This window comes from Vanellus vanellus (assembly GCF_965231255.1).
Source record: "Vanellus vanellus genome assembly, contig: HAP1_SCAFFOLD_527, whole genome shotgun sequence".
Lineage (NCBI taxonomy): Eukaryota > Metazoa > Chordata > Aves > Charadriiformes > Charadriidae > Vanellus > Vanellus vanellus.
Genome location: NW_028128606.1, coordinates 14,646 through 37,818, shown reverse-complemented (window position 1 = coordinate 37,818; position 23,173 = coordinate 14,646). Strand labels below are relative to the sequence as shown.

The 23,173-nt window shown below is 56.6% G+C and overlaps 2 protein-coding genes across 2 annotated transcripts; both read right to left on the bottom strand.

The window, feature by feature from the left end:
• Window positions 1–5,608: 5,608 nt before the first annotated feature.
• Window positions 5,609–13,275, bottom strand: LOC309684143 (serine/threonine-protein kinase Chk1-like; the record flags this gene model as incomplete). The annotated part of the gene is made up of 12 exons (XM_082500098.1): window positions 5,609–5,857; window positions 7,204–7,305; window positions 7,424–7,555; window positions 8,370–8,547; window positions 9,961–10,069; window positions 10,163–10,258; window positions 10,359–10,463; window positions 10,974–11,162; window positions 11,250–11,319; window positions 11,393–11,457; window positions 11,567–11,790; window positions 13,211–13,275. 12 exons carry the CDS (start codon window positions 13,273–13,275, stop codon window positions 5,762–5,764), a joined length of 1,431 nt encoding a protein of 476 aa, XP_082356224.1. The 3' UTR covers window positions 5,609–5,761.
• Window positions 13,276–13,658: 383 nt separating this feature from the next.
• LOC309684144 (dolichyl-diphosphooligosaccharide--protein glycosyltransferase subunit STT3A) lies at window positions 13,659–22,355 on the bottom strand. Its single transcript, XM_082500099.1, has 18 exons — window positions 22,267–22,355; window positions 21,948–22,073; window positions 21,581–21,641; window positions 20,785–20,906; window positions 20,377–20,522; window positions 19,989–20,079; window positions 19,174–19,280; window positions 18,578–18,742; window positions 17,893–18,073; window positions 17,174–17,329; window positions 16,868–16,959; window positions 16,062–16,217; window positions 15,760–15,948; window positions 15,563–15,679; window positions 15,379–15,481; window positions 14,290–14,478; window positions 14,063–14,178; window positions 13,659–13,963 (listed from the first exon to the last, which is right to left on the bottom strand). Exons 2-18 carry the CDS (start codon window positions 22,033–22,035, stop codon window positions 13,925–13,927), a joined length of 2,118 nt encoding a protein of 705 aa, XP_082356225.1. The 5' UTR covers window positions 22,036–22,073; window positions 22,267–22,355; the 3' UTR covers window positions 13,659–13,924.
• Between the last annotated feature and the right edge of the window lie 818 nt (window positions 22,356–23,173).

Sequence of the window (23,173 nt, the reverse complement as noted above, 5' to 3'; positions counted from 1 at the left end):
CTCTTTTTTTTTTTTTTTTTTTTTTTTCTTTTTAATAACTTTCCAGCGCATCTCCCCACCTCCTCTCCCTCCCCCCGGAGCTCTACTATGGCTTTATGAGGTTTAGCAAAATAAACGCGGCCGATCCATCACCCTCCTAATGCGCTAAATTGCTGGAAAAGCCAGAACAGTTTCGTGGGATATCTCAGTGTGTGTGTGTGTGTGTGATGATGTTTTGGGGTTTTTTTTACGGCATTTGGAGTTTTAGGGGATCCGCTTTCGACGGCGAGAGCGGCGCTTTCTCCCCACCCTGCCCAAGAATGTTTCTGCTGATATTAAACCCGACCCGGAGGCATTTGGAAGGAGCCGACTTCCTCGCCAAAAAAAAAAAAAATGACCTCAGCCTCCCTGGTTCGGAGCTTTTTTTTTTTATTTATTTATTTTTACCTTTTTAAAGCATTTTTCTCCCTCTCCCGCCTGCGGGGCCAGAGGCACCGATGGGGCCTCTCACCCGTGGCCCCGGCTGTGCCAATCCCCCCATTTTAGGGAATATTGGCGGGTTTTAACCTGCAAATTCCGGTTTTAACCTGCCTATTCCCAATTTTCCCCAGCAAAAGCCCTCCCTGCCGCTGCCAGGAAGATCCGGGGGCCAAAACTGCTGTAAAAACCCACTTTGCACCATCCTCCGGCAGCTCCACGACCTGCAAAACTGATGAAATAAGAGAGAGGGGAGGGGGAAAAAAGCCGGAATACAAAGCCGGCGGTGCCTGTGATGTTTTCTGGAAGGGTTTTTGCAGGAGTTCCCTTAACCGACTCCTCTGCATTTTTGGCTTTTATTAACGTGGCGGTCTCCCGAGGCTTTGTACCAGCTAGAACCATCTCCCGAGTTAAAAATCCGACCCCTCTGTCACTTCCACAGCGGGAAAGGCTGAGGAGAAAGGAGGGAGATGCTGATTTAGCAAGGGAAACGCTGGATCGGGGTGTTTTCGGATGGAATTGCTCCGGCTTTAGGGTTTTGTTTCTTGAGTTAAGATTCGGTGCCCGGGAGACACTGAGCTGATGGGGGCGGTTCGGAAAATAGCTTCTGCGAGAAGCCAACCCGCTGCGTTGCCAGTCCCCAAAAGGCTGACGTTGGCGGGAATATTCCAAATTTGCCCCTAAAAAAACGGATGGGGAAACGTTTCGGCCATTTTTTCTCTGCTCGGAGTGGTGCATCGCCGTCCTGGAGCTGCATCTGCATCCCACCTCTGCATCCCGCACTTGCAGCCGCATCCTGCATCCTGTGTCTGCATCCTGCATCCCACATCTGCATCCCGCATCCCACATCTGCATCCCACCTCTGCATCCTGCACTTGCAACCGCATCCCGCATCCCATATCTGCATCCCGCATCCCACCTCTGCATCCCGCACTTGCAGCCGCATCCCACATCCCACCTCTGCATCCCGCACCTCCATCCCACATCCCGCATCCTGCATCCATGCCCTGCATCCCGCATCTCCATCCCACATCCCACGCCCTGCATCCCGCATCTCCATCCCGCATCCTGCATCCGCGCCCCTGTCTGGGGCTGTGAACCTTCCAGAAGCATCCTGGCTGCTCCTCATCCCCATACACCCGCCCCCCCCCCGCCACAGGACAAAAGCTTAATTGCAATCAATATTATTTGCAAGGGCGGGTTGGTCCCATCCAGTCCTTCCTTCCAGCTCATTCCCCGTCCCATCCTACGTCTCTCCGGAGCAGGTGTGACATGGCAGAGCGGCGTTCCCAAACCGGCCCGCGCAGGGATGAAGCGGGGGGAGGCTTCCCCATCCGCAGGGGCTCCATTCCCCTCCCCACCCTGACACATCTGGCAGGCAGATGTGGCCACGCAGCCGGGCTCTGCCTCCCAGATGGGAGACGAGCCGCGAAATCCCTGTACGGGATTCAATAACTATATATTTTTTTTTTTTCCTTGGAAATCTGTGTTTCCCGGCTTGATGCAGGCATTCCCCGTCTCCGGGGGTGCTGCAAGATCCCCGTGCACGGCCAGACCTGCACCGTGATGCTCTGGGGCTGGACCACCCCTTGTCCTGCACCTCCGTCCCATATTTGCACCCTAAATCCCGCTTCTGCATCCTAAATCCCGCTTCTGCATCCTAAACCCCGCTTTTGCAACCCAAATCCCACTTCTGCATCCCACGTCCTTCATCTGCATCCCACCTCTGCATCCTAAATCCCACCTCTGCATCCTAAATCCCACCTCTGCATCCTAAATCCCACCTCTGCATCCTAAATCCCACCTCTGCATCCCGCGCCCCCTACCTGGCATCCTTCATCTGCAGCCGAAATCCCGTTTCCCACGTCGCCTGTCCTGTATCCCACCTCTGCATCCTACATTCTGCTTCTGCGTCCCATGTCCTGCATCTGCATCCCAAATCCTGCATCAGCTCTTTCATCTCCTGCTGTGTCCTGCACCCCGCATCTGCATCCGCACCCAAAATCCTGCTTCTGCGGCCCCTCGCCCGTGTCCTACATCTGTGTCATCTGTCCTATATCTAGGACCCTGCATCAGCACCCTAAATCCTCCATCCTGCATCCTCCATCTATATCCTAATTCCTGTGTCCCACCTCTGCATCCTCCATCCCGCATCCTGCATCTACATCCCAAATCCTACATCCCACATCTACCTCCCCAACTCTCCATCCTGCCCCTACCTCCTAAATCCCATATTCCACTTCTGCGTCCTGAATCCTCCATCCCGCATCCTGCGCCTACATCCCAAATCCTATATCCCATCCTGTGTCTATATCCTAAATCCTATGTCCCGCCTCTGCGTCCTGCATCTGCATCCTGAATCCTACATCCCACATTTGCATCCTCCATCCGGCATCTACAGCCTAAATCCCATGTCCCACATCTGCATCCTCAAGCCTCCAGCCCACATCTCCATCCTAAGTCCTCCACTCTGCGTCCATATCCTAAATCCCGTCCCATATCTGCATCCTAAATCCTCCGTCCCGCATCCTCCATCTACACACTAAATCCTATGTCCCACCTCTGCATCCTCCATCCTGCATCCTCCATCCCGAATCCTCCATCCCACATCTGCTTTCTGAACCCCCCATCCTGCATCTACATCCTAAATCCTACATCCCATATCTGCATCCTGAATCCTCCATCCCGTGTCTTCCACCTACATCCCAAATTCTATATCCCATCTACATCCTAATTCCTCCATCCCCCATCTGCACCCTCAATCCTCCATCCCACATCCTGAATCTATATCCTAAATCCTATGTCCCACTGCATCCTGAATCCTACATCTGCATCCTAAATCCTCCATCCTAAATCCTGTCCCATATCTGCATCCTACATCATCCATCCCGCATCCTCCATCTACATCCCAAATCCTACATCCCACATCTGCTTCCTGGACCCTCCACCCTGCGTCTATATCCTAAATCCCATGTCCCACATCCGCATCCTAAGCCCTTCATCCCACATCTCCATCCTAAGTCTACATCCTGAATCCTACACCCCACATCTGCATCCTGAATCCTCCATCCCACATCTTCCACCTACATCCCAAACCCTATATCCCATCTACATCCTAATTCCTCCATCCCCCATCTGCACCCTAAATCCTCCATCCCACATCCTGCATCTGTATCCTGAATCCTACGTCCCACTGCATCCTACATCTGTATCCTAAATCCTATGTCCCACTGCATCCTGCATCTCCATCCTGAATCCTGCATTCCACATCTGCATCCTAAATCCTCCCCCCCATGTCTATATCCTAAATCCTGCCCCACACCTGCATCTTGAATCCTCCATCCCGCATCCTCCAGCTGCATCCTAAATCCTCCATCCCGTTCCTTGCGCCCTGAATCCTCCCGTCCCCAATCCCGCCCCCGGGATGCTGCGAGGAGACGGGAGGGATGGCAAAAGAACCCGCTGCCGTCGGGAGCACCGTGAATTTGCCGTGGGGAGCGGGGAGAAGCCCAGCCCAGCCGCCCGCACCGCCGATAATGTTGGTTTAAGGCATTTTGCACGCTCCGGTGCCTCTCTGAGAGCGCCTTGTCCCCAGCGGGGCCGCACAATGGGCGCTTTCAGGGACCCGGCTCCGCGCAGCCCCCTTTTTCCCTGGATAGATTGGAAAAAAAAAAAAGAAACCGTTTATCCCCCTAGAATTCCCCCCCCCCCCCCCATCAAACCCCGAAAGGCGAAAATAATCCCCCCCTCCGGAACAACAACAACAACAACAACAATAAAAAACCCCACCCCCAAAAATTAGGGTTGAAAATAACTCCCGTGGGATAATCGAGCCTGGTTAACGCGCGAGACCAAGGCGGAGCGCGAGCGGTGCGCGGCCTCTGCTGAAGCATCCCGGAGGAGGGGGGGAAATGTGCCCCGTAACCCCCCCTCCCCCCGAAAATACCCTATTTACAGCAGGTAATAGGTGAAACAATAATTCGGCGCAGCCTGCAAAGGTGAGACCCACTAATGCGACGAGTTGTGTCCAGCCTCGCAACCCCCCCCAAAACCCCTTCATTCCCAAGGCATTCCTGAAGCTTTTATATTTTCTTTTTCCCTTAGGAATATAAATTCCTGGGGGGAGTGAACCAGAAAACCCTGTATTCAGCTTAATTATCCCCCCCGGCTGCAATCTGTGATCTCCGGGACAATTAAAAGCCCTTAATCCCGCTTGAAAAGCAAACAAGGTCGGAGGCGGCGTCTTCCTGCTTCCCCCTCGCCCGCTGCCGGGGTCTCGCTCCCCGGCTGCAATATAAATATGCAATTAAAAAATCGCCGCTAATTGCTTCGCCGAAGGGGGGTTCCCACCAGAAAAAAAAAAAACAAACCAAAAAAAAAACCACACCAAAAAAAAAAAACAACCCCAAACCAACCAAAATCAGGGAAAGGGATATTAAAAATATGAAATAAAAAGGGGGAAACAAGTAAAAAGAGCGTTTTCCACCCCAATAATTTGATGGCCGTTGAAGGTTTGGCGAGAAATTACAGCGCTCGATGCGTCAGGGTGGGGGTTTTTTGGGGAGGGGGGGATGCTCCTTTTTTTTTGGGGGGGGGGAAGGGTGCGGGTCCTCCCCTCGGGGTTAATCCCCGACTCTCCTCTCTCCGCTCCAACGCTAACAACCCCTGGCAGCTCTCGGCTCGTTAGCCCTTCCCAAAAGCAATTAAAGAGGTTGGAAAATGAGGGCAGCCGCTGCCCTGAGACGAGGCAGGAAGGGGCGGGGGGGGGGACGGACACACGGACGACACACAACCCCCAAACCCTTTGCCGGGGGGGGGGGGTGTGGTGTAATGGGGTGCATGGCTCGGCGGAGATCCCGGAGGGAGATTTCCGCTGGCTGAGCGACCCTGCGCCATCAGTAGGTTTCAGAGTGAACGAGCCCCGTGCTCGTTGAAACCCCCCCCCCCATAAATGAAAAAAATAAAATAAAATGATGCACTGCACCCAAAATACCCCCTAAAACACTCAATAAAAGGGGGTTATATGGCATTGTTTTATCTACGCCCGCCAGGGTCCGCCCAGCGCCCTGCGGTGACCGCCGCAGGATGGGACCCGTCGCGCCCTCCCCCTTGCAGCAAGCGCCATGGCTTCGTAAACCCCCCCCCCCCCCCCCCCAGGGCTTTATTGAACTTTTAAAATCGCAAAACGCGCGGTCGGTCGCCTTCACGGCGTTCGGGTGCTGCCACGGGAGCCCCGCCAGGAGGAGGAGGAGAAGGAGGAGGAAGGGGAGGAAGAGGAGGAGGAGGCAGGTGGGGCGCAGGGGGCTCAGGTGGCGGGCAGCCAGACTTTCTGGGTGCTGACGACGTCGCTGAGCTTGCCCTTGATTTTCAGGAAATGCCTCTTGAACTCCAGGCCGTCGCCCTGCGCGGGGAGAGGTTGCGTCCACCTTACGTGGCCTCGCGCCCCCTCGCACCCACCGCGTAACCCGCTGTGCGCCCACCTCGCGCCATCCTGCACCACCTTGCATGGTTTTGCACCCACCTTGCATGGCTCTGCATCACCTCGCACCCAACCTTCCATGGTCTTGGACCCACCTTGCATCCACCTTCCATGGTCCTGCATCACCTCGCACCCAACCTTGCATGGCCTTGGACCCACCTTGCACCCACCTTCCATGGTCCTGCATCACCTTGCACCCACCTTCCATGGTCTTGGACCCACCTTGTATCCACCTTCCATGGTCTTGGACCCACCTTGCACCCACCTTCCATGGTCCTGCATCACCTTGCACCCACCTTCCATGGTCTTGGACCCACCTTGTATCCACCTTCCATGGTCTTGGACCCACCTTGCATCCACCTTCCATGGTCCTGCATCACCTTGCGCCCAACCTTCCATGGTCTTGGACTCACCTTGCATCCACCTTCCCACCTTCCATGGTCCTGCATCACCTTGCACCCAACCTTCCATGGCCTTGGACCCACCTTGCATCCACCTTCCCACCTTCCATGGTCCTGCATCACCTTGCGCCCAACCTTCCATGGTCTTGGACTCACCTTGCATCCACCTTCCATGGTCCTGCATCACCTTGCGCCCAACCTTGCATCCACCTTCCATGGTCCTGCATCACCTCGCACCCACCTTGCATGGTCTTGGACCCACCTTGCACCCACCTTCCATGGTCCTGCATCACCTCGCACCCAACCTTCCATGGCCTTGGACCCACCTTGCACCCACCTTCCATGGTCCTGCATCACCTTGCACCCAACCTTCCATGGCCTTGGACCCACCTTGCATCCACCTTCCATGGTCTTGGACCCACCTTGCATCCACCTTCCATGGTCTTGGACCCACCTTGCATCCACCTTCCATGGTCCTGCATCACCTTGCACCCACCTTAGTCTTGCACCCACCTTCCATGGTCCTGCATCACCTCGCACCCACCTTCCATGGTCTTGGACCCACCTTGCATCCACCTTCCATGGTCCTGCATCACATCACACTCACCTTGCATGGTCTTGCACCCACCTTCCATGGTCCTGCATCAACTCACACCCAACCTTCTGTGGTCCTGCATCACCCTGCACCCTCCTTGCATGGTCTTGGACCCACCTTGCATCCACCTTCCATGGTCCTGCATCACCTCACACCCACCATACAGTCTTGCACCCAACCTTGCATGGTCCTGCATCACCTTGCACCCAACCTTCTGTGGTCCTGCATCACCTTGCACCCACCTTGCACCCCCTCAAGACCCCCCCGCTCACCTTGGAGAGCCGAAAATCCACCAAAATCTTGCTCTCCATCTCCACCAGGTTCACCTTGAAGATGAGCTTGTTGCTCCTCCGGTCCGTGGTCGAGATGGTGACCTGCAAAACAGCAGCAGAGGGCGGGGCGGGGTGGGGGTGTCCCCCAAATTATTTGCAGCCGCAACGGCGTCGGCGAGGGGTGTCCCACCTCTCCGTTTTGCCCCCCCCCGATCCCTACCTGGTTGGTGCAGCTCTTCTTCCAGCCGTACCCCATCTTCTCGCAGACCTCTTTCAGGGCGCGGTAAGAGCCGTCGGCGTCCAGTTTGGTGAAGAAACGCGTCATCCGCTTCACCAGCCGCTGCCACGGGCTCTGGTGGCGTCCCCGACACCCCCCCAAAAAAAAAAAACAAACACAAAAAAAAACACAAAACAAAACAACAACCAGTTGCCAAAGTTACAAATCCCGTGAAATTGCGACACCGGGCTCGGAGGGGGGACAAATATTGCGAAGCTGCACCCCCTGATGGCGACGGCTGTGAGCTGCAGCGCCCCCGGCGCGAGGTTGCGCCCCAAATATCGCCGACGTTGCGGCGCGGCCACCCCCTCCCCCCCCCCCCGGCATCACAGTCGTTATAAATATTGCGACGCCGCTCCTTCGCCTTCTCTACCTTAACGCAGAGCTGCGTGCCAAATACCGCAGGGTTGCGCCCCGATATGCTAAACGCCGCAGAGCCGCACCCCGAACGTTGCGAAGTTGCAGCGCGGTACTAAAATATACGGCAGCGCTGCGACCCGGCGTCCCGAGAGGAGAAACACTGCGAGGCTGCAGCCCGAATATTGCAAGGTTGCGCCCCGGGATGACCAAACCTTGCAAAGCCGCAATCCCCGACGTCGCAAAACCGCATCCTGGTTTTATAGGCGCCGCAAAGCCGCTCCTTTAACGACATATAGAGTGCGAAGCCGCATCCGGACGCTACGGACGCCGCAGCCCGAACACTGCGAAGCTGCACCCCCTGCGCTGCAAGGCTGCGCCCCGAGACGAGCAAACCTCGCCAAGGTTGCCGAGTCGCTCCCCGCTAGCCTAAGCGCTGCCGAGCTGCGCCCCGCCGGGAGAAAACCCGCCGAGCCGCATGCCGAATGCGACGCGATGCCAGGCGACCCCCCGCGGCGGCCGCAGCCCCCACCTGGGAGGAGCCCGGCGTGCTGAGGAGTTGGCTGTTGAGCAGCATGTGCTCGGGGCAGGCGGGCTGCGAGAAGCTGATGCCCTGCACGAGTTTGTCGATGGCGGCCGCTCCGCCCTCCCACAGCGTCCCGCCGGTGCCGGGCTCCGGTTGCGATGTGGAGTAGCTCGCCTTCTCCTGGCTGCAAGGCAAGGGGAGGGATGCGGGGGCGGCAAGGGCAGCGCGCGAAGCCCCACCGCGTGCAAAGAGTTGGGCGCGGAGCCCTGCGGCACGTAAAGCTTCGCAGAGCGTAAAGCCCCGCGGCGTGCGAAGCCCCGCAGCGTGCCAAGAATTGCGAAGCCCTGCCGCATGCGAAGCCCTGCCGCATGCAACAAATTGCAAAGCCCTGCCGCATGCGAAGCCCCATGGTATGCAAATCCCTGCGGCATGCAACGAATTGCAAAGCCCTGCCACATGCAAAGCCCTGCTGCATGCAACAAATTGCAAAGCCCTGCCGCATGCGAAGCCCTGCCGCATGCGAAGCCCTGCCGCATGCGAAGAATTGCAAAGCCCTGCTGCATGCGAAGCCCTGCCGCATGCGAAGAATTGCAAAGCCCTGCTGCATGCGAAGCCCCATGGCATGCAAAGAGCTGCGGCATGCAAAGAATTGCGAAGCCCCGCGGCATGCGAAGCCCCGCGGCATGCGAAGCCCTGCGGCGTGCAAAGAATTGCAAAGCCCTGCCACATGCAAAGCCCTGCTGCATGCAACAAATTGCGAAGCCCTGCCGCATGCGAAGCTCCACAGCATGCAAATCCCTGCGGCATGCGAAGAATTGCGAAGCCCTGCCGCATGCGAAGCCCCATGGCATGCAAATCCCTGCGGCGTGCAAAGAATTGCAAACCCCTGCAGCATGCGAACCCCTGCGGTGTGCAAACAACTGCGACACGCCAAGAATTACAAAGTCCTCCTGCATGCAAAGCCCTGCTGCATGCAATGAATTGCAAAGCCCCCCCGCATGCAAAGCCCTGCTGCATGCAAAGCCCTACGGCGTGCAAAGAATTGCAAAGCCCTGCCGCATGCGAAGCCCCATGGCATGCAAATCCCTGCGGTGTGCAAAGAATTGCAAAGCCCTGCCGCATGCGAAGCCCCATGGCATGCGAAGCCCTGCGACGTGCAAAGAACTGCAACGCACAAAGGATTACAAAGTCCTGCTGCACGCAAACCCCTGCGGCATGCAAATAATTGCAAAGCCCTGCTGCATGCGAAGCCCCATGGCATGCAAATCCCTGCAACGCGCAAAGAGCTGCGACGCGCAAAGAGCTGCGACGCGCAAAGAGCTGCGACGCGCAAAGGATTACAAAGTCCTGCTGCATGCAAACCCCTGCGGCGTGCGAAGAACTGCGAAGCCCTGCCGCACGCGAAGCCCTGCGACGTGCAAAGAACTGCGACGCGCCAAGAATTACAAAGTCCTGCTGCATGCAAAGCCCCCGCGCCCTCCCCTTCCCTCCCCCCCACCCCCCCAAGCAGCAGCGCACCGCAGCGGCACAAACGGCAGCGAAGCGACTTGCAGCGCCCGAGCGCGGGGGCGGCACGCCGGGAAAAGCGGAGTCTCACCTCAGCGCGCTCTTCACCGGCGAGAAGTCCATGTCGGAGCGGACGTGCTTGGAGAAGCCGCCGGGGGAGTCGCTGACGCCCCCCGAGGACACGCGAGCCCGCTTGACGCCTGCAAAGGGAGATGCCACCCGTTAACACCCCCCCCAAAACCACACAAATTTGGGGAGGGGGGGGTAGACGCGCTGCCCGGCCGGCCCCTTACCCTTTTTGAGGGGTTTGCTGTACCACCGGTCCTTCTTGATGTCGGGGATGGTGATCCTCGCCGTCGGGCTCTCCGTCAGGATCTTGTGCAGCAAAGCTGGGAGAGAGGAGGGGGAGGGGGGGGTAAGAGATGGGGAGGGGGTGGGGGAGGAGGTGACGCCCGCCGGCGCGGCGGCGGCGGGTGCCCGGCGGTTTACCTAAGGGCGCCGAATCGATCTTTTTCCACGGCGGGAGGTAGGTTTTCCTCTCCTTCCAGTCGCTGTATTCCTGACAGCTATCGCTGGGCTGGTCCCAGGGCAGCTCTGCCGGAGGGGAAAACCCACCGCATCGTTGCGTTGCGCCAAACCCGCCGCATCGCTGCGGCGGGGCAGAGGGAGAACGGAAAAGGAGGAGGCGGGCGGGGAGGGGAAACGGGGCGCAAGGGAGATTTGCGCGTGGTTTTTGCGAAGGGAGAGGGGAAGGGGATAAAGACGGCTCCTGGGTGGTTTTACGAAGGGACGCGGGGCGACGGCGGGACGGCGCGCATGGCGATGGGCGCGGCGATGCACGGCGGCACCGGTCCTCTCTCCGTCTCCCTTACGGATACCACGCCTTCTGCATTCTGCCTATCTCTCCCTACGCATTCCATACATCCCCCGTACGTCCCTCCGCACGCCTCCCCCTATGCATTCCATACGAATGCATCTCCTGCGGCCCCCAAATCCCCTTTATCCCCGCCCTGTTCTGCATTTCACCTACGGCCCTTGAGCACGCCGTACATCCCTCCACCTTCTGCATCCCATAGGTCCCCCTATACGTTGCCGGCGGCCCACCTCCGGCCAGCATGGCGGTCAGCACCACGCCGCAAGCCCAGACGTCGACGGGTTCAGCCCTGAATTCGGGGCGCCGCAGCAGCTCGGGAGCCACGTAGGGTAAGGTGCCGCACATCTTGTTGAGCAGCCGCTCCCGGCCGTTGTGCCTGAAGACGGTGGCCAAGCCGAAATCGGAGATTTTCAGGTTCTCTGGGCCCCAAATTCCAATTAAAAACTCGGTTGGCGAACTCCAAATGAAATAAGGGAAGGGAGGGAAGGAGGGGCTGCCCACCTCACCTCGCTCGTCCAGCAGCAGGTTCTCCGGCTTCAGGTCGCGGTGGGTGATGCCGATGCTGTGCAGGTAGACCTGGGGATGGAGAGGAGGGTCAACGCCGCGCCGGCACCGCCGCCGGCACCGCCGGCATCGCCGTCGCACTCACCACGCCGGCGATCAGCTGCTGGAAGAAACGTTGCGCCTCCGGCTCCGGCATGCCGATATCGGGCTCTGCGCGAGGGGAGTAACGAGGAGAAAAGCAATTATCAATCGTTTCAGGCTTAATTTTTTTTCACGCCTCGCTTTTATATAAAAGAAAAGGTATTTCGAAGCGGCGTACCGATGCGGTCGAAGAGCTCGCCGCCGCTGCAGTACTCCAGGAAGAGGTATTGCGTGGCGCCTTCCCGCCGGTGCCCGTAAAATTTGACGACGTTCTCGTGGTTGAGCATCTTGTTGATGCAGATTTCCTTCTTGATGTTCTCCGGGCAGTCGGCCGCTCGCTTCATGTCCACGATTTTGACGGCCACGGCTTCCTCGGTGCGGCGGTTGACGGCCAACTGCACCCTGGGGCGGGCGAGGGGGGGGGGGGGGAGGGTCAGCGGGGCGCGCGGCGGGCACGAAACGGCGCCGGGGGAGACAGGCAGCGGGCAGGGAACAGGCAGGGAAGGCAGGCGCGGGCAGCGTGCGGTGGTCGTGGGATGGGGACGCAGTGGGTGCAGAAGGGGCATGCAACGGGCAAGCAGCGGCCATGCAGTGGGCACACAAGGGGCATGTAAGAGCCAAGCAGCGGGCAAACAGCGGGCAAGCAGTGGGCATACATAGGGCAAGCAGTGGCCATGCAGCAGGCAAGCAGCGGGCAGGCAATAGCCAAGCAGTGGGCAAGCAGCGGCCACATAAAGGGCATGCAATGGGCAAGCAGCGGGCAAGCAGTGGCCACATAAGGGGCATGCAATGGGCAAGCAGTGGGCAAGCAGTGGCCACATAAGGGGCATGCAATGGGCAAGCAGTGGCAACATATGGGGCACGCAAGGGGCAAACAGGGGGCAAGTAGCAAGCAAGCAGTGGCCACATACGGGGCACGCAATGGGCAAGCAGCAGGCAAGCAGCAAGCAAGCAGTGGGCAAGCAGTGGCCACATAAGGGGCATGCAATGGGCAAGCAGCAGGCAAGTAGCAAGCCAAGCAGTGGGCAAGCAGTGGACACATAAGGGGCAAGCAGTGGGCAAGCAGTGGCCACATAAGGGGCATGCAATGGGCAAGCAGCAGGCAAGCAGTGGCAACATACGGGGCACGCAATGGGCAAACAGGGGCCAAGTAGCAAGCAAGCAGTGGCCACATAAGGAGCATGCAATGGGCAAGCAGCAGGCAAGCAGTGGCCACATAAGGAGCATGCAATGGGCAAGCAGCGGGCAAATAGCAAGCAAGCAGTGGCCACATACGGGGCATGCAACGGGCAAGCAGTGGCCACATAAGGAGCATACAATGGGCAAACAGCGGGCAAATAGCAAGCAAGCAGTGGCCACATAAAGGGCACGCAATGGCCAAGCAGCGGGTAAATAGCAAGCAAGCAGTGGCCACATAAGGGGCATGCAATGGGCAAGCAGGGGGCAAGCAGTGGCCACATATGGGGCATGCAACGGCCAAGCAGAGGCCACATATGGGGCACGCAATGGGCAAGCAGCAGGCAAGTAGCAAGCAAGCAGTGGCTACATACGGGGCATGCAATAGCCAAGCAGGGGGGCAAGCAGTGGCCACATAGGGGGCCTGCAATGGGCAAGCAGTGGCCATGCAAGCGGCACCCCCAGGGGTCAGGCCGGGGGTCGCCCTGCGCAGGCAGCGGCGGTTCACGGGGGGGGGGGGGAAGGGGCGGGCGAGCAGCGGGGGCCAGTGGGCGTGCAAGGGGCGGGCAAGGGCCACCAACCCCGACCCCCCCCCCCCCACCCCCTCCCCGCCATCCCCCCCGCCCGGGCCCCCCCCGGGACTCACTCCCCGTAGGCGCCTTCGCCCAACGTCTGCACCAGGTCCCAGTCCTCCACGAAGGGCACCGCCATCCCCGCCGGCGGCCCCGGTTCCCGCCACCGGTCCCGCTTCCCGCTCCCGCCACGCCGCCCCGTTCCCGCCGGCGCCACCGCGCCGCGCCACGCCCCGCCCCGCCCCGCCCTGCGCGCGCAGCACGCCGCGGCCCCTCCCCTCCCCTCCCCTCCCCGCCCCCCCCATGACCCCGCCCCAGATTTTCACCCAAACCGCTTAAAAAGCGGCAAAAACGCCCTTAAAAATCCCCCTCCCCGAAATAAAATAAATAATAATAATAATAATAATAAAAAAAAAAAAGACCCACCAGAATTGAGGAAAATCCCCAGCGAAACCGCCCTTTTGGTTTGTTGTTTTTGTTTGTTTTTTTTTTTTAATTATTATCATTTGTAATTCCCCGTTAATCAACACCCCCACCCCCCCACCCCGGCTAAAGCCGTTATCTCCGATTCGTGCGTATATAAAAATCACTCCCCGGCGGGCAGGGGACGGGCAGGGACGGGCAGGGACGTCCCGCCGCTGCCTGCGCTTACAAACGGTAGAAAACAAAGAGAAATCAAGTGTCGTCGTCCCCCCCAAAAAAAAAAACAACCCCCCCCCTCCCCAAATATTTCGGCTTCACAGGCAAAGGCTGGGTCAGTGCGGTGCGCGGCGGCGGCGGCGGCTCCTCTACGTTCTCGACAAGCCGCGGTTATCCAAATCCTTCACCTGGGTGATCAAAAACCCACAGAGTTTGGTGAAATTTAATGTTTTGTGGTTTTTTTTTCCCCAAATCCGAGGGGTTTTCGGCTCGTTTTGGGGCCGTACCTTGTATATTCGGACCAGCCAGTGCTCTGTGGTGTACGCCTCCTCCAGCACGTCCAGCTCAAAGTCCTTGTTGCCGATTTCGGCGTTCCTCACCCGGTCGTAGCCCGGCGGTCGCTCTAGGAGAGGGCAAAGGACAGGCAGGGCTGCCGCATCGCGCCCCGAGGACACTGGGGCGCCCCAAAAGTGGTGTCACCCCCCCACCAGGGGGCGGTGTTTTGGGGACTTACTGGCCTCGGTGTAGACCTGGCCGAAGCGGTAGTAGCACATCTTGTACATGAGGCAGTTGAGGAGCACCGGGGAGCCCTCGCGGTCCACCCGGAACTCCCCCGTGGGGGTGTAGTAGTCGTGCTCCTTGATGTGGCGCCCCGTGTCCGTGCTGCCCCCGATCCGCACCATCCACAGGAACTTGTTGATGTCTGAAAGGTGGAGAGCAGAGAGTTGGGGGCAAAGAGCGGAGAGATGAGTCGAGTTGGGGGGCAAAGTTGAGTTGGGGGGCAAAGGGCGAGAAGATAATTTGAATTAGGGGTAAAGAGTCAAGTTGGGGGGCAAAGAGAGAGGAGCTGAATTGAGTTGGGGGGCAGAGAGTTGAGTTGGGGGGCAAAGAGAGAGGAGCTGAATTGAGTTGGGGGGCAGAGAGTGAGAAGATGAGTTGGGGGGCAAAGAGTTGAGTTGAGATGGGTTGGGGGGTAGAGAGTCGAGTTGGGGAGCAAAGAGCAAGGAGCTGAATTGAGTGGGGGGGCAAACAATGAAGAGATGAGGGGCAGAGAGTGAGAAGATAACTTGGGGGGCAGAGAGCGAGGAGCTGAGTCGAGTTGGGGGGCAGAGAGCGAGGAGATGAATTGAGTTGGGGGCAGAGTTGAGTTGGGGGGCAGAGGGCGAGGAGTGGAGATGAGTTGGGGGGCAAACAATGAGGAGATGAGGGGCAGAGAGTGAGAAGATAACTTGGGGGGCAAAGAGAGAGGAGACGAGTTGGGGGCAAACAGTTGAGTTGGGGGGCAAAGAGCGAGGAGACGAGTTGGGGGGCAAAGAGTTGGGGGGCAAAGAACGAGGAGTTGAGTTTGGGGCTAGGTGCAAAGAGTTGAGTTGAGTTGAGTTGAGTTGAGTTGAGTTGAGTTGAGTGGCAAAGAGGGAGGAGGTGAGTTGGGGGAGAGCAAAAAAAGGCACGTGCAGCTTTCAGAAAGGAGCATTTTGGTACTGTTCCCACTTTGCAGCCTCAGCTGAAGGTGGGACTTTGCTCCTCTAAGAGCTGTTTTGGAGAAGCCTGTGCCACCAGCACGCCGCGGATGGGTTCGACCCAGCTCAGAGCAAGATCTTACCGTCAGATGAGTACCCGGTGAGGCCTCCAAAGATCACCAATACGTAGCTGACATCCAGCTCCCTCATGATCTCATAGGCTTTCTCCTCCGTCGATGCCATCGCCTGGAGCGGACACAGGGTCAGTCACACCACGTGGTGCCCTCAGAGAGTCAGGGCAAGGCGGTGGGCAAGGGAAGGACCTACCTGACCGACACGGGAGATGTGTGTGTTGTTCCAGGTGTTGTTGTCCACCAGGATGGTCCGGTTGGCCATGGCGGTTATCTGGTACCCATAGTCCCACCAGGACATCACCTTTGCGTCCTGCACTCAAGCACCAGACATGCTGTCAGCACCTCAGCGGACAACGTTGGGTCCTCACCACCCGAATTATACCCGGTTACCTCTGGCGTGTTGTGACGCAGCCAGTAATAAGCTTCTCTGAAATCATCGAAGATGATCCTGCTGCCATCTCCACCCCGGGCAGACAGGACGATGGAGGGGGAGGAGTACGCCTCGCTGGTCACCCAGGTGGAGTGGAAGGTGTAGGTGATCAGGAAGAAAGCCATGACCAGGATCATGCCGCTGGCAACCTGCGGGAACAAATCAGGGTTAACACCGGAGGGAAGAGGCCATCAGCCTCCCACACTCGTCCCCACCAGGACCAGGTGTCTTCTCCCCTTTCCCACACCGAGCCAACGCTCACTTCGTTTTTGATGGGGTAGGTGGAGTCTTGCTGCTTTTTGCTCTTCTTGTCCGGCCGGCTGATATCCAGGTTCTTCATGTAGGTGGACAGCACCTGAGAAACCCCGATGCCGGACAGGATGCACATCACCGGCGCCAGCACCAGCATAAGACGCACCTACGGGGACGAGCAGAAGAGTCAGTGCCCGTCGGAGAAGAAAACGGGGCAGAAATCTGAAAGAAGAGGGAAATTAAATGCCATCTCTAATTCAGCACCTCAAATTCAGCGGAAACACCAGCATCAAGATAAACCCGGAGCTGATTTTTTTTTTTTTCGTGGGAGGTCCCACCATCTCAGATGCCCCCGAAGGAAGTTCTCTGAAGACCTCCAAACTGGCTGAGGTGCGGAAGTGACCTCAAATTTAACACCCTTGGGCAACCCGAGGTGGAGCCAAGAATTAGTAGATGCCTCCACACACAGAAATCAACCCGCATTTAGGGCTCGGGATGCAGAGCAAGAGCGGAAACGGGCTCATCCCTGCTCAGATGCCTGGAGAACTTGGTTGGGTTTGCAACTCAGCTACGGGAGACCCGCAACCCAGTGGCGGAGAGCGGTGGCCGCGTGGAAGCAACACCAAAACCAGTAAGTTTTGCGACATTGCTGCACAGAGGGGTGAATAAACCAGTTTTAAGGAAGGGGAAAAAAGCCTCGTGAACGTTCCGGCCAGCTCAGGGTGGAAGAACCATCATCAACGAGTTCAGAAAAAGAAATGACGTCAGCTTCGGTAAGACCAGTTGGTCATCCTGCTTGCGCTCAGCGGCCCTCACCATCACAGCCGAGAAGTACATGCTGGTCACGCCGTACATGATGATAAAAATGCGGGCGTCCGAGAGGTTACTGAAGCAGTAATACAGACCGACTGCGAAGAGGAAAGAGAAACGCGTCAGGTTCACCTCCCCAATCTCTTGCCCGAAATTAAAAAACAGCCGGCAGCGGCGCGTAGCACGCTCCACGGCAGACCAGCACCGCCAGGAGATGGGAGGCTGCGGTCGCGGCCGGCAGAATAAAACCCTTCCGGTGTCGTACGGTGATTTAATAAATCGGGGTCTGACGACACCCGCGTTGGGGCTCACCTGGGAACATGAAAACGAGAAGCTGCAGGTCAAAGTAATAGGAGGACCAAGTGGTGGGCTGGTGCTCGGAGACGGAGGCGATGATGGGGATGTTGTTCTTTGCATAGGAAGGATCCAGCAGGGAGTAGAAACGCCCCGTCCACGGGGAGATTTTCCCTAGGAAAGAGGAGGGGGGAAAAAAAAATAAAAAAAAAAAAAAAAATCAATCAAATTCAGTTCCGGCAGAGGGTCACCAGCCGATACGTTCTCTCACACGGGAAGCACGTGCAAAGCTGACTGAGCAATCCTAGACCTCGTTTCACGTCTCTGTTACTCAAACCTGCCATTTTAGAGAGGCAATACAATGCAATTTTGCCCTAAAAAGACTTCTCCCCCACCCAACTTGTATTTTTAGCATCTCTTCGCTACTACAGATTGACATGCAGCTTCCGAAGCATCAGCTCAGCGGCCCCAGCGCGCGCTGAGTCACGGCAGGTTTCTCCCTGCTCCCTGCATCACCCAGAGCCGCCGCTTAAATATTTTCCTGCTAAGGCGCAAATTAGGGCAGGTCCCAGCCTCCCCCTTAGGGGGGCGGTTCCTAAGCTCCGAAACCGCAGCGCGGGCAATAACGCAGAATTCGGATTGACGAATGACGCGGCTTTTCAGAGCGAAGCCGGCGGTGAACCGCGCTCATCGTCGCCACCACCTCGGGTCACCCTCATCGTTGCCACCACCACTACCTGTCAGCATCAGCACGGCCCCGATGGTGAGGAGGACGAAGCCAACCAGGGAAATGACGCTCCGGAAGAGGATTTCGAACTGCTGCGGGTTCAGCTTGCTCCGAAGGTAGTCGACGAAGGCGTGGATCTGACACAAGCCGAAGACTCCCAGGGCAGCCATGTGCTCCGAGGAGAGGACAGGCTGCGAGCAGGGGAGAGCGCCATCAGAGACAGAAAATGTTTGTTTTTCCAGATCACTTCTCAGCAAAACCGAAGGCATGGGAAACCGTCTCCTCCCCGCCGCTGCGAGTCACCTTCTTACATCAGCTTCGATTCCCAGACGGGAATCCGCAAGGAAAATTAAGCCAATTCTCTCGAAAACGCACTAAGCGGGCGTTTTTCTTGCTATACCGAGCTACGCGCTGGCACCAGCGCTTCCTTCACCGAAACCAGAAATATTTTCATGAAAGGCAACCGCTGCCGTGAAGGTTATTAGCAGCTTTGAAAGTCATCCAGCACCTCCAAAAGTCAACCTTGCCAAAGGTCGCCACGAATCAGCGCCAACGGGAGCCAGACCTAGAAGCCAGCGCCCGCTTATAACGTCAGGGGCGAAGGCAAGAGGAGAAACCAGGTGCTGACCGGCTGTTGTTCTGTCGCAACCCACGAAATGACCACCCTCGAGCCCGCCAACCGTTCTGGTCCCCACCTGGAAGCCAACAAAGGAGATCTGCATGGAGAGGATGGTTCCCAAGCAGTAGACGGTGCAATAGGCTACGTAGATCCTGTGGGAGAAGCGGCCGGTCAGCATCAGCACAAGAACATGCAAGGGGATGAGGTTAATCAGAAAGACGTAGCCACCCCAGGAGGAGACCTGCCGAGAGAGAAAAACAAAGAAAAAAAAAAAACAAACCAAAAAAAAAACCACACCACAAACCCCACAAGTTCCAGGACTGAACAGGTCGTACAACAGAGGTCAAAGGCGGCGGGTTTGATTTTCCTGCGATCGCCCGCAGGATTTTCCCCCAGCTGCAAAGCCAGCTGAGATCCGCCCTCTCTGAGGGCATCCTCAACAGTCACAGCTGCCAGAAGCCCCGATTTTTGGAGGCTATTAATAAAAACTTGTACAAAAACCCGCTAGTTTCGGTAAGTGGAAATGAACGAAGAAAGCGTCCGTCCGATTTCCACGCCGAGCCCTTCCCACAGGTTCAAGCTCCCCGAATACACGGACGGAGGAACAGCACCCCGTGTATTTTTGGTCACCGTTATCAGAAAGACCTCGGTGCCCGGAGAAGGAACACTTACCATGTAGAAATAGGCAAGAGCACACATGGCTGCCCAATAGATGGAGCCAGTTTTGACGGCTTTGATCCACATGTAGTAAGTTAACAGCATGCAGAATATGGCGATACCTGGGCGGAAGGACACAGAAAGGTCAAAACGAGCTCACATCAGCCCTGAAACGTCGATATAATCTCTGGGGCGCGGCAAAGCACTCAATTGCATTTAAAATATATATAAAAATGCTTTCGCCGCTCCACCAGAAGGTGGAACGGCCCCTCGTGCAAAGAGGGAGGCTCGGGAAAAGGGTTTCCTATCCAATTTCTAGATTGAAACACGGCGGTGTTTGCGTCTCACTGCAGATAACGGCTCGCGCGGCGTCTTCTAGCCACACCAGCTGGCCTTTCCGGGCACAGCCACTCCTTATGTGCTCCCTGATAGCCCAGATACGGGAGAAGAACGTGGATTCTCCTCCCGTAGGCATCCACAATGAGATTGCTGCCTTTGCCAGTCCCAAAGTCACCGCCGGAACGGAGATAAAACCACGGGGGAGCCGCACAGCAGCTCCGCTCCCAAACAGAGTTTGTGGAGGCGGCAAAACCCTTTTTTGTTTGCAAACAAGGATATCCGGGGAAAGGGGGCGCGCTCGCTGCTGGAGTCGGGAAACACTCCCTCTTCTCCCGTCTCCGAGCAGTCGGGTTAGCAAACTGCAGGGACCCGACGGGGCTCGCTGGGCGAGGACGGCTCCTCTTTCGCGCCCGGCAGCATCTTTACCATCGTGTTCCAGCCCCCCCTCGCAGTCGTTAAAGGTTTCCCTGCTCCGAGGGTCGCAAACTCACCTTCGTTATCGTAGGAGCCGGCGACAGATCGAGAGATGTACCCAGGCACAACCGCAATCATGGCAGCAGCAAGGAGTCCCGCCCCTGCATCCTGGGGGGAAAAAAAAAAAAAAACCCCACAGGCAAAGGGTGGAAAAAGGCATCATTTTTTAGGGCTTTCGTTATCGTGCCACACTACGCGCGGGTACGCCTCAAAGGAATAAAAACCGAGCGTTGAAATGAAATTTTAAAACATATCTCCCATTTCCCAGAAGTTCTGGGGTTTGGCCAGCGTGGTGGTCACCTCCAAACGGCCGATACAGCTGCGAGCCGCCTTTCCGAAAGGCGGACGGCCCGTGCTCCTCCCTAAAGCAAAAGCCTCCACGGTCCGCCCCGCTCTTCCCCTTACCTTGAGCTCTTTGGTGAGGTGGTAAGTCACTATGGTGGTGAAAGAGGAGAAGAGGGGAGCCAGGAACACACAGACATTTCGGATGTCGATGGTGATGTGGAAAAAGTGCAGCACGTGGTAAATTGCCGCCGAGGTGATCATCAGACCTGTGGGATGGAAACGACACCGTTATCAGGGTGTTCTCGGTCTGCTCGCAGCACCGGGGGTCGTTAGCTTGTAATTAACAGCAAGGCGGCCCAAAGTCTCGCCAGGAGGGAGCTGCTGCCCAGGATGCCTCGATGAAGGGCATCCCCCAAGTTCCCCTCCTCTCCCAGCTGGAGTTCAGGGCTCTGCATACGCGATCCGCCCCTCTCCCGATTTTCCCTCAGGCAAGGTGCGTTTCCGCTCGGCAGACGCCCGGCAGCTCACCTGGATAAATGGTCCCACCGATAATCCTGCCCAAGGGGTACCACGCTCGGTCATCAAACCAGTTGTGGAATTTATAGAAGCCCTCCTCCGCCAGAAAGCGGGTTGTGCGGTAGTTAAAATACCTGTAACAGCGACAAGCACTAAGCGTCTCCGCATCCGGATTTGGAGATACCGGCTGCTCACCGCTCCTCGGGGCACAACCGCAGCCCTCAACGAGCGTTCAGACAACGAGGCAGCTTCTGACTGGCAGTTCCGTACCAAATTGCGTGCCCGTTTGGATACCCTTCTCCGACGTTTAGGGGTAAGACGGCATTGTAAGGGCTGACCGTGCGTTTTCCCCGCAAAAGGAATCTGTCCGTTTTCCCCCCAGACTGCCTCAGAAAACCTCAGCTGCAAAGGTTCATCCCTCCTCCTAAGGGCTTTAAAAGTGGGTTTGCAAAGGTAACATTCTCCCTCGCGCCTGATTTAACCAGCAGCCAGCCCGGCTCGCCGACACAAGTTGTACCAGGAGCGCTCTCTCCTGCTGTGCCCTGCGCAGGGCAGGAATAACCACAGCCCAGTATAAAAGCGGTTTTGGGCCATTCCTTAGATCCAGGCTGCAGGATGAGTCCTGGGAACTGAGAAGTGAATTTGGGGTCTGGAAGAGTACTAACTGTACTAAAAACTGCCCTCCAAATCCCTCATCTTTAACGGGGATTAACGTGAGCCCAGCAAACACCACCCAAATCGGGCGTGCTGCAGAAGAGCAAAACCAAGCAGCCCCCCCCCCAAAATGAAACAGGAGGAAGACACTCACGGGTCGAATTCATGGATGACGCTTTCAAATCTTAAGACGGAAAAAAGCCTTGTGGAGAAAGCTGCAAACACAGAAAAAGGGTAGAATGAATCCGCAGCACTGGCCCAGCCAGAGTTACGTTAGGTTTATCTACTTCTTTGCTGGATTAAAATCGTTTCTGTCTTAAACCGGTCGTTGGGAAGACAAAGACAGGCGCAGTTCTCAAAGAAAAAGGTACAGTAGGAGTAAAAGCGTTCGCTTAAGCGCTATAAATACAGATGAGAGGTTCATGACCTACAAATGAAGAGAAGGAGCAGAGGTAGCTCCATCCCAGAGTCCCCCTTTGAGGGCGCTAGCAGCCACCTGCAGTGCCAGGACACGGACTTACACAGCACAGCTGCCATCGACAAGATGAGGAGCTTGAGCAGAGTGTCTTGCTTCTCGTAGGACAGCCGGAGAAACCCTAACTTGGTCATCTTCACATCAAAAGCAGAGGTTGAGGATGCCTGAAGACCTGAAAACGAAGAGGGAAGACGATCAAAGAGCGAGCCAGCTCCCAGCCCCACAACGCCTCTAAAAGTTTCGTGAAGTAGGACCTTAAACACCCTACTCCTGCCCAAGGAGGCTGTGTCCACCCTTCACCCCTGCCAGATGCTTTCGCCGATCCGTGTCTCTCTTCCCCAAATCCCCTTCCCTCCCATCCTCACCTGATCAGTTGCCCCAAGCCTCGTCTGAGGTTTTTCTTTCTTTTACAGAGACCAGAACTTCTTTGGCGCAGAGGACAAGTCTGTTTCTCTGTACACAAAACAAAATCCAAGCGTAAGCTTTGAGCAAAAGCCTTAAATTTTCCCTGGCTGGTCTCTGGAGTTTAACCACAACCCCTAAGTGGTGCATTAAAAAAGTAATCAACGGAGAGTGCAAGAAGCGGGTGCCGTTTTCTCATATATTGGAGGTCTGAACAGCTCCTAGCCAGTCCCACTTTGAATTATTTACATTAAACATACACATCCCAGTGGTTTGCTAATGTGAATCCAGCACAATAAGTCAGCTTTGTTTATAACGGACAACGTGGCTGTTTAATTCGGCCTCTGGCTGGAGGAAGAGCCAGCAAAATCCTGGTGTGACACCAAGGAAGTGAAACTGTGGGCAGAGAATAACGTCTTTCCACTCTTGAAAACCCTCTGATTTCTTTAGAATGCTTCCTTTACCCAATCAATCCGGGAAAAAAAAAAAAAAAAAAATATCCCCAACCACTCCCTGCAAATTCAGTCCCAGAACTGGTGGATAAATCCTCAGGTCACCTCTCTGTGCTACAACGCGGGGGAGGGGAGATTTGGACAGGCTGAGATTTAAAAATAAAATACAAACTTGGAGAAAAAAAAAAAAAATCTCTGTGACCTAGGAGCAATTCTGAGTTGCACACATTTGTTACTAATTAATACACAAATAACCCCGCGCCGCAATTATTTTCTGGTTCCCCTGGGGCTAATAAGAAACAGGTAATGACGACAGAATGCAGTCGCCTCCCGGGCACAAGCGGCTCTGCCACCGAGGTACCACCGCTCCCCTGATTTCCACCACTCTGGCAGATGACACACGGGGTGTGGGGGGACC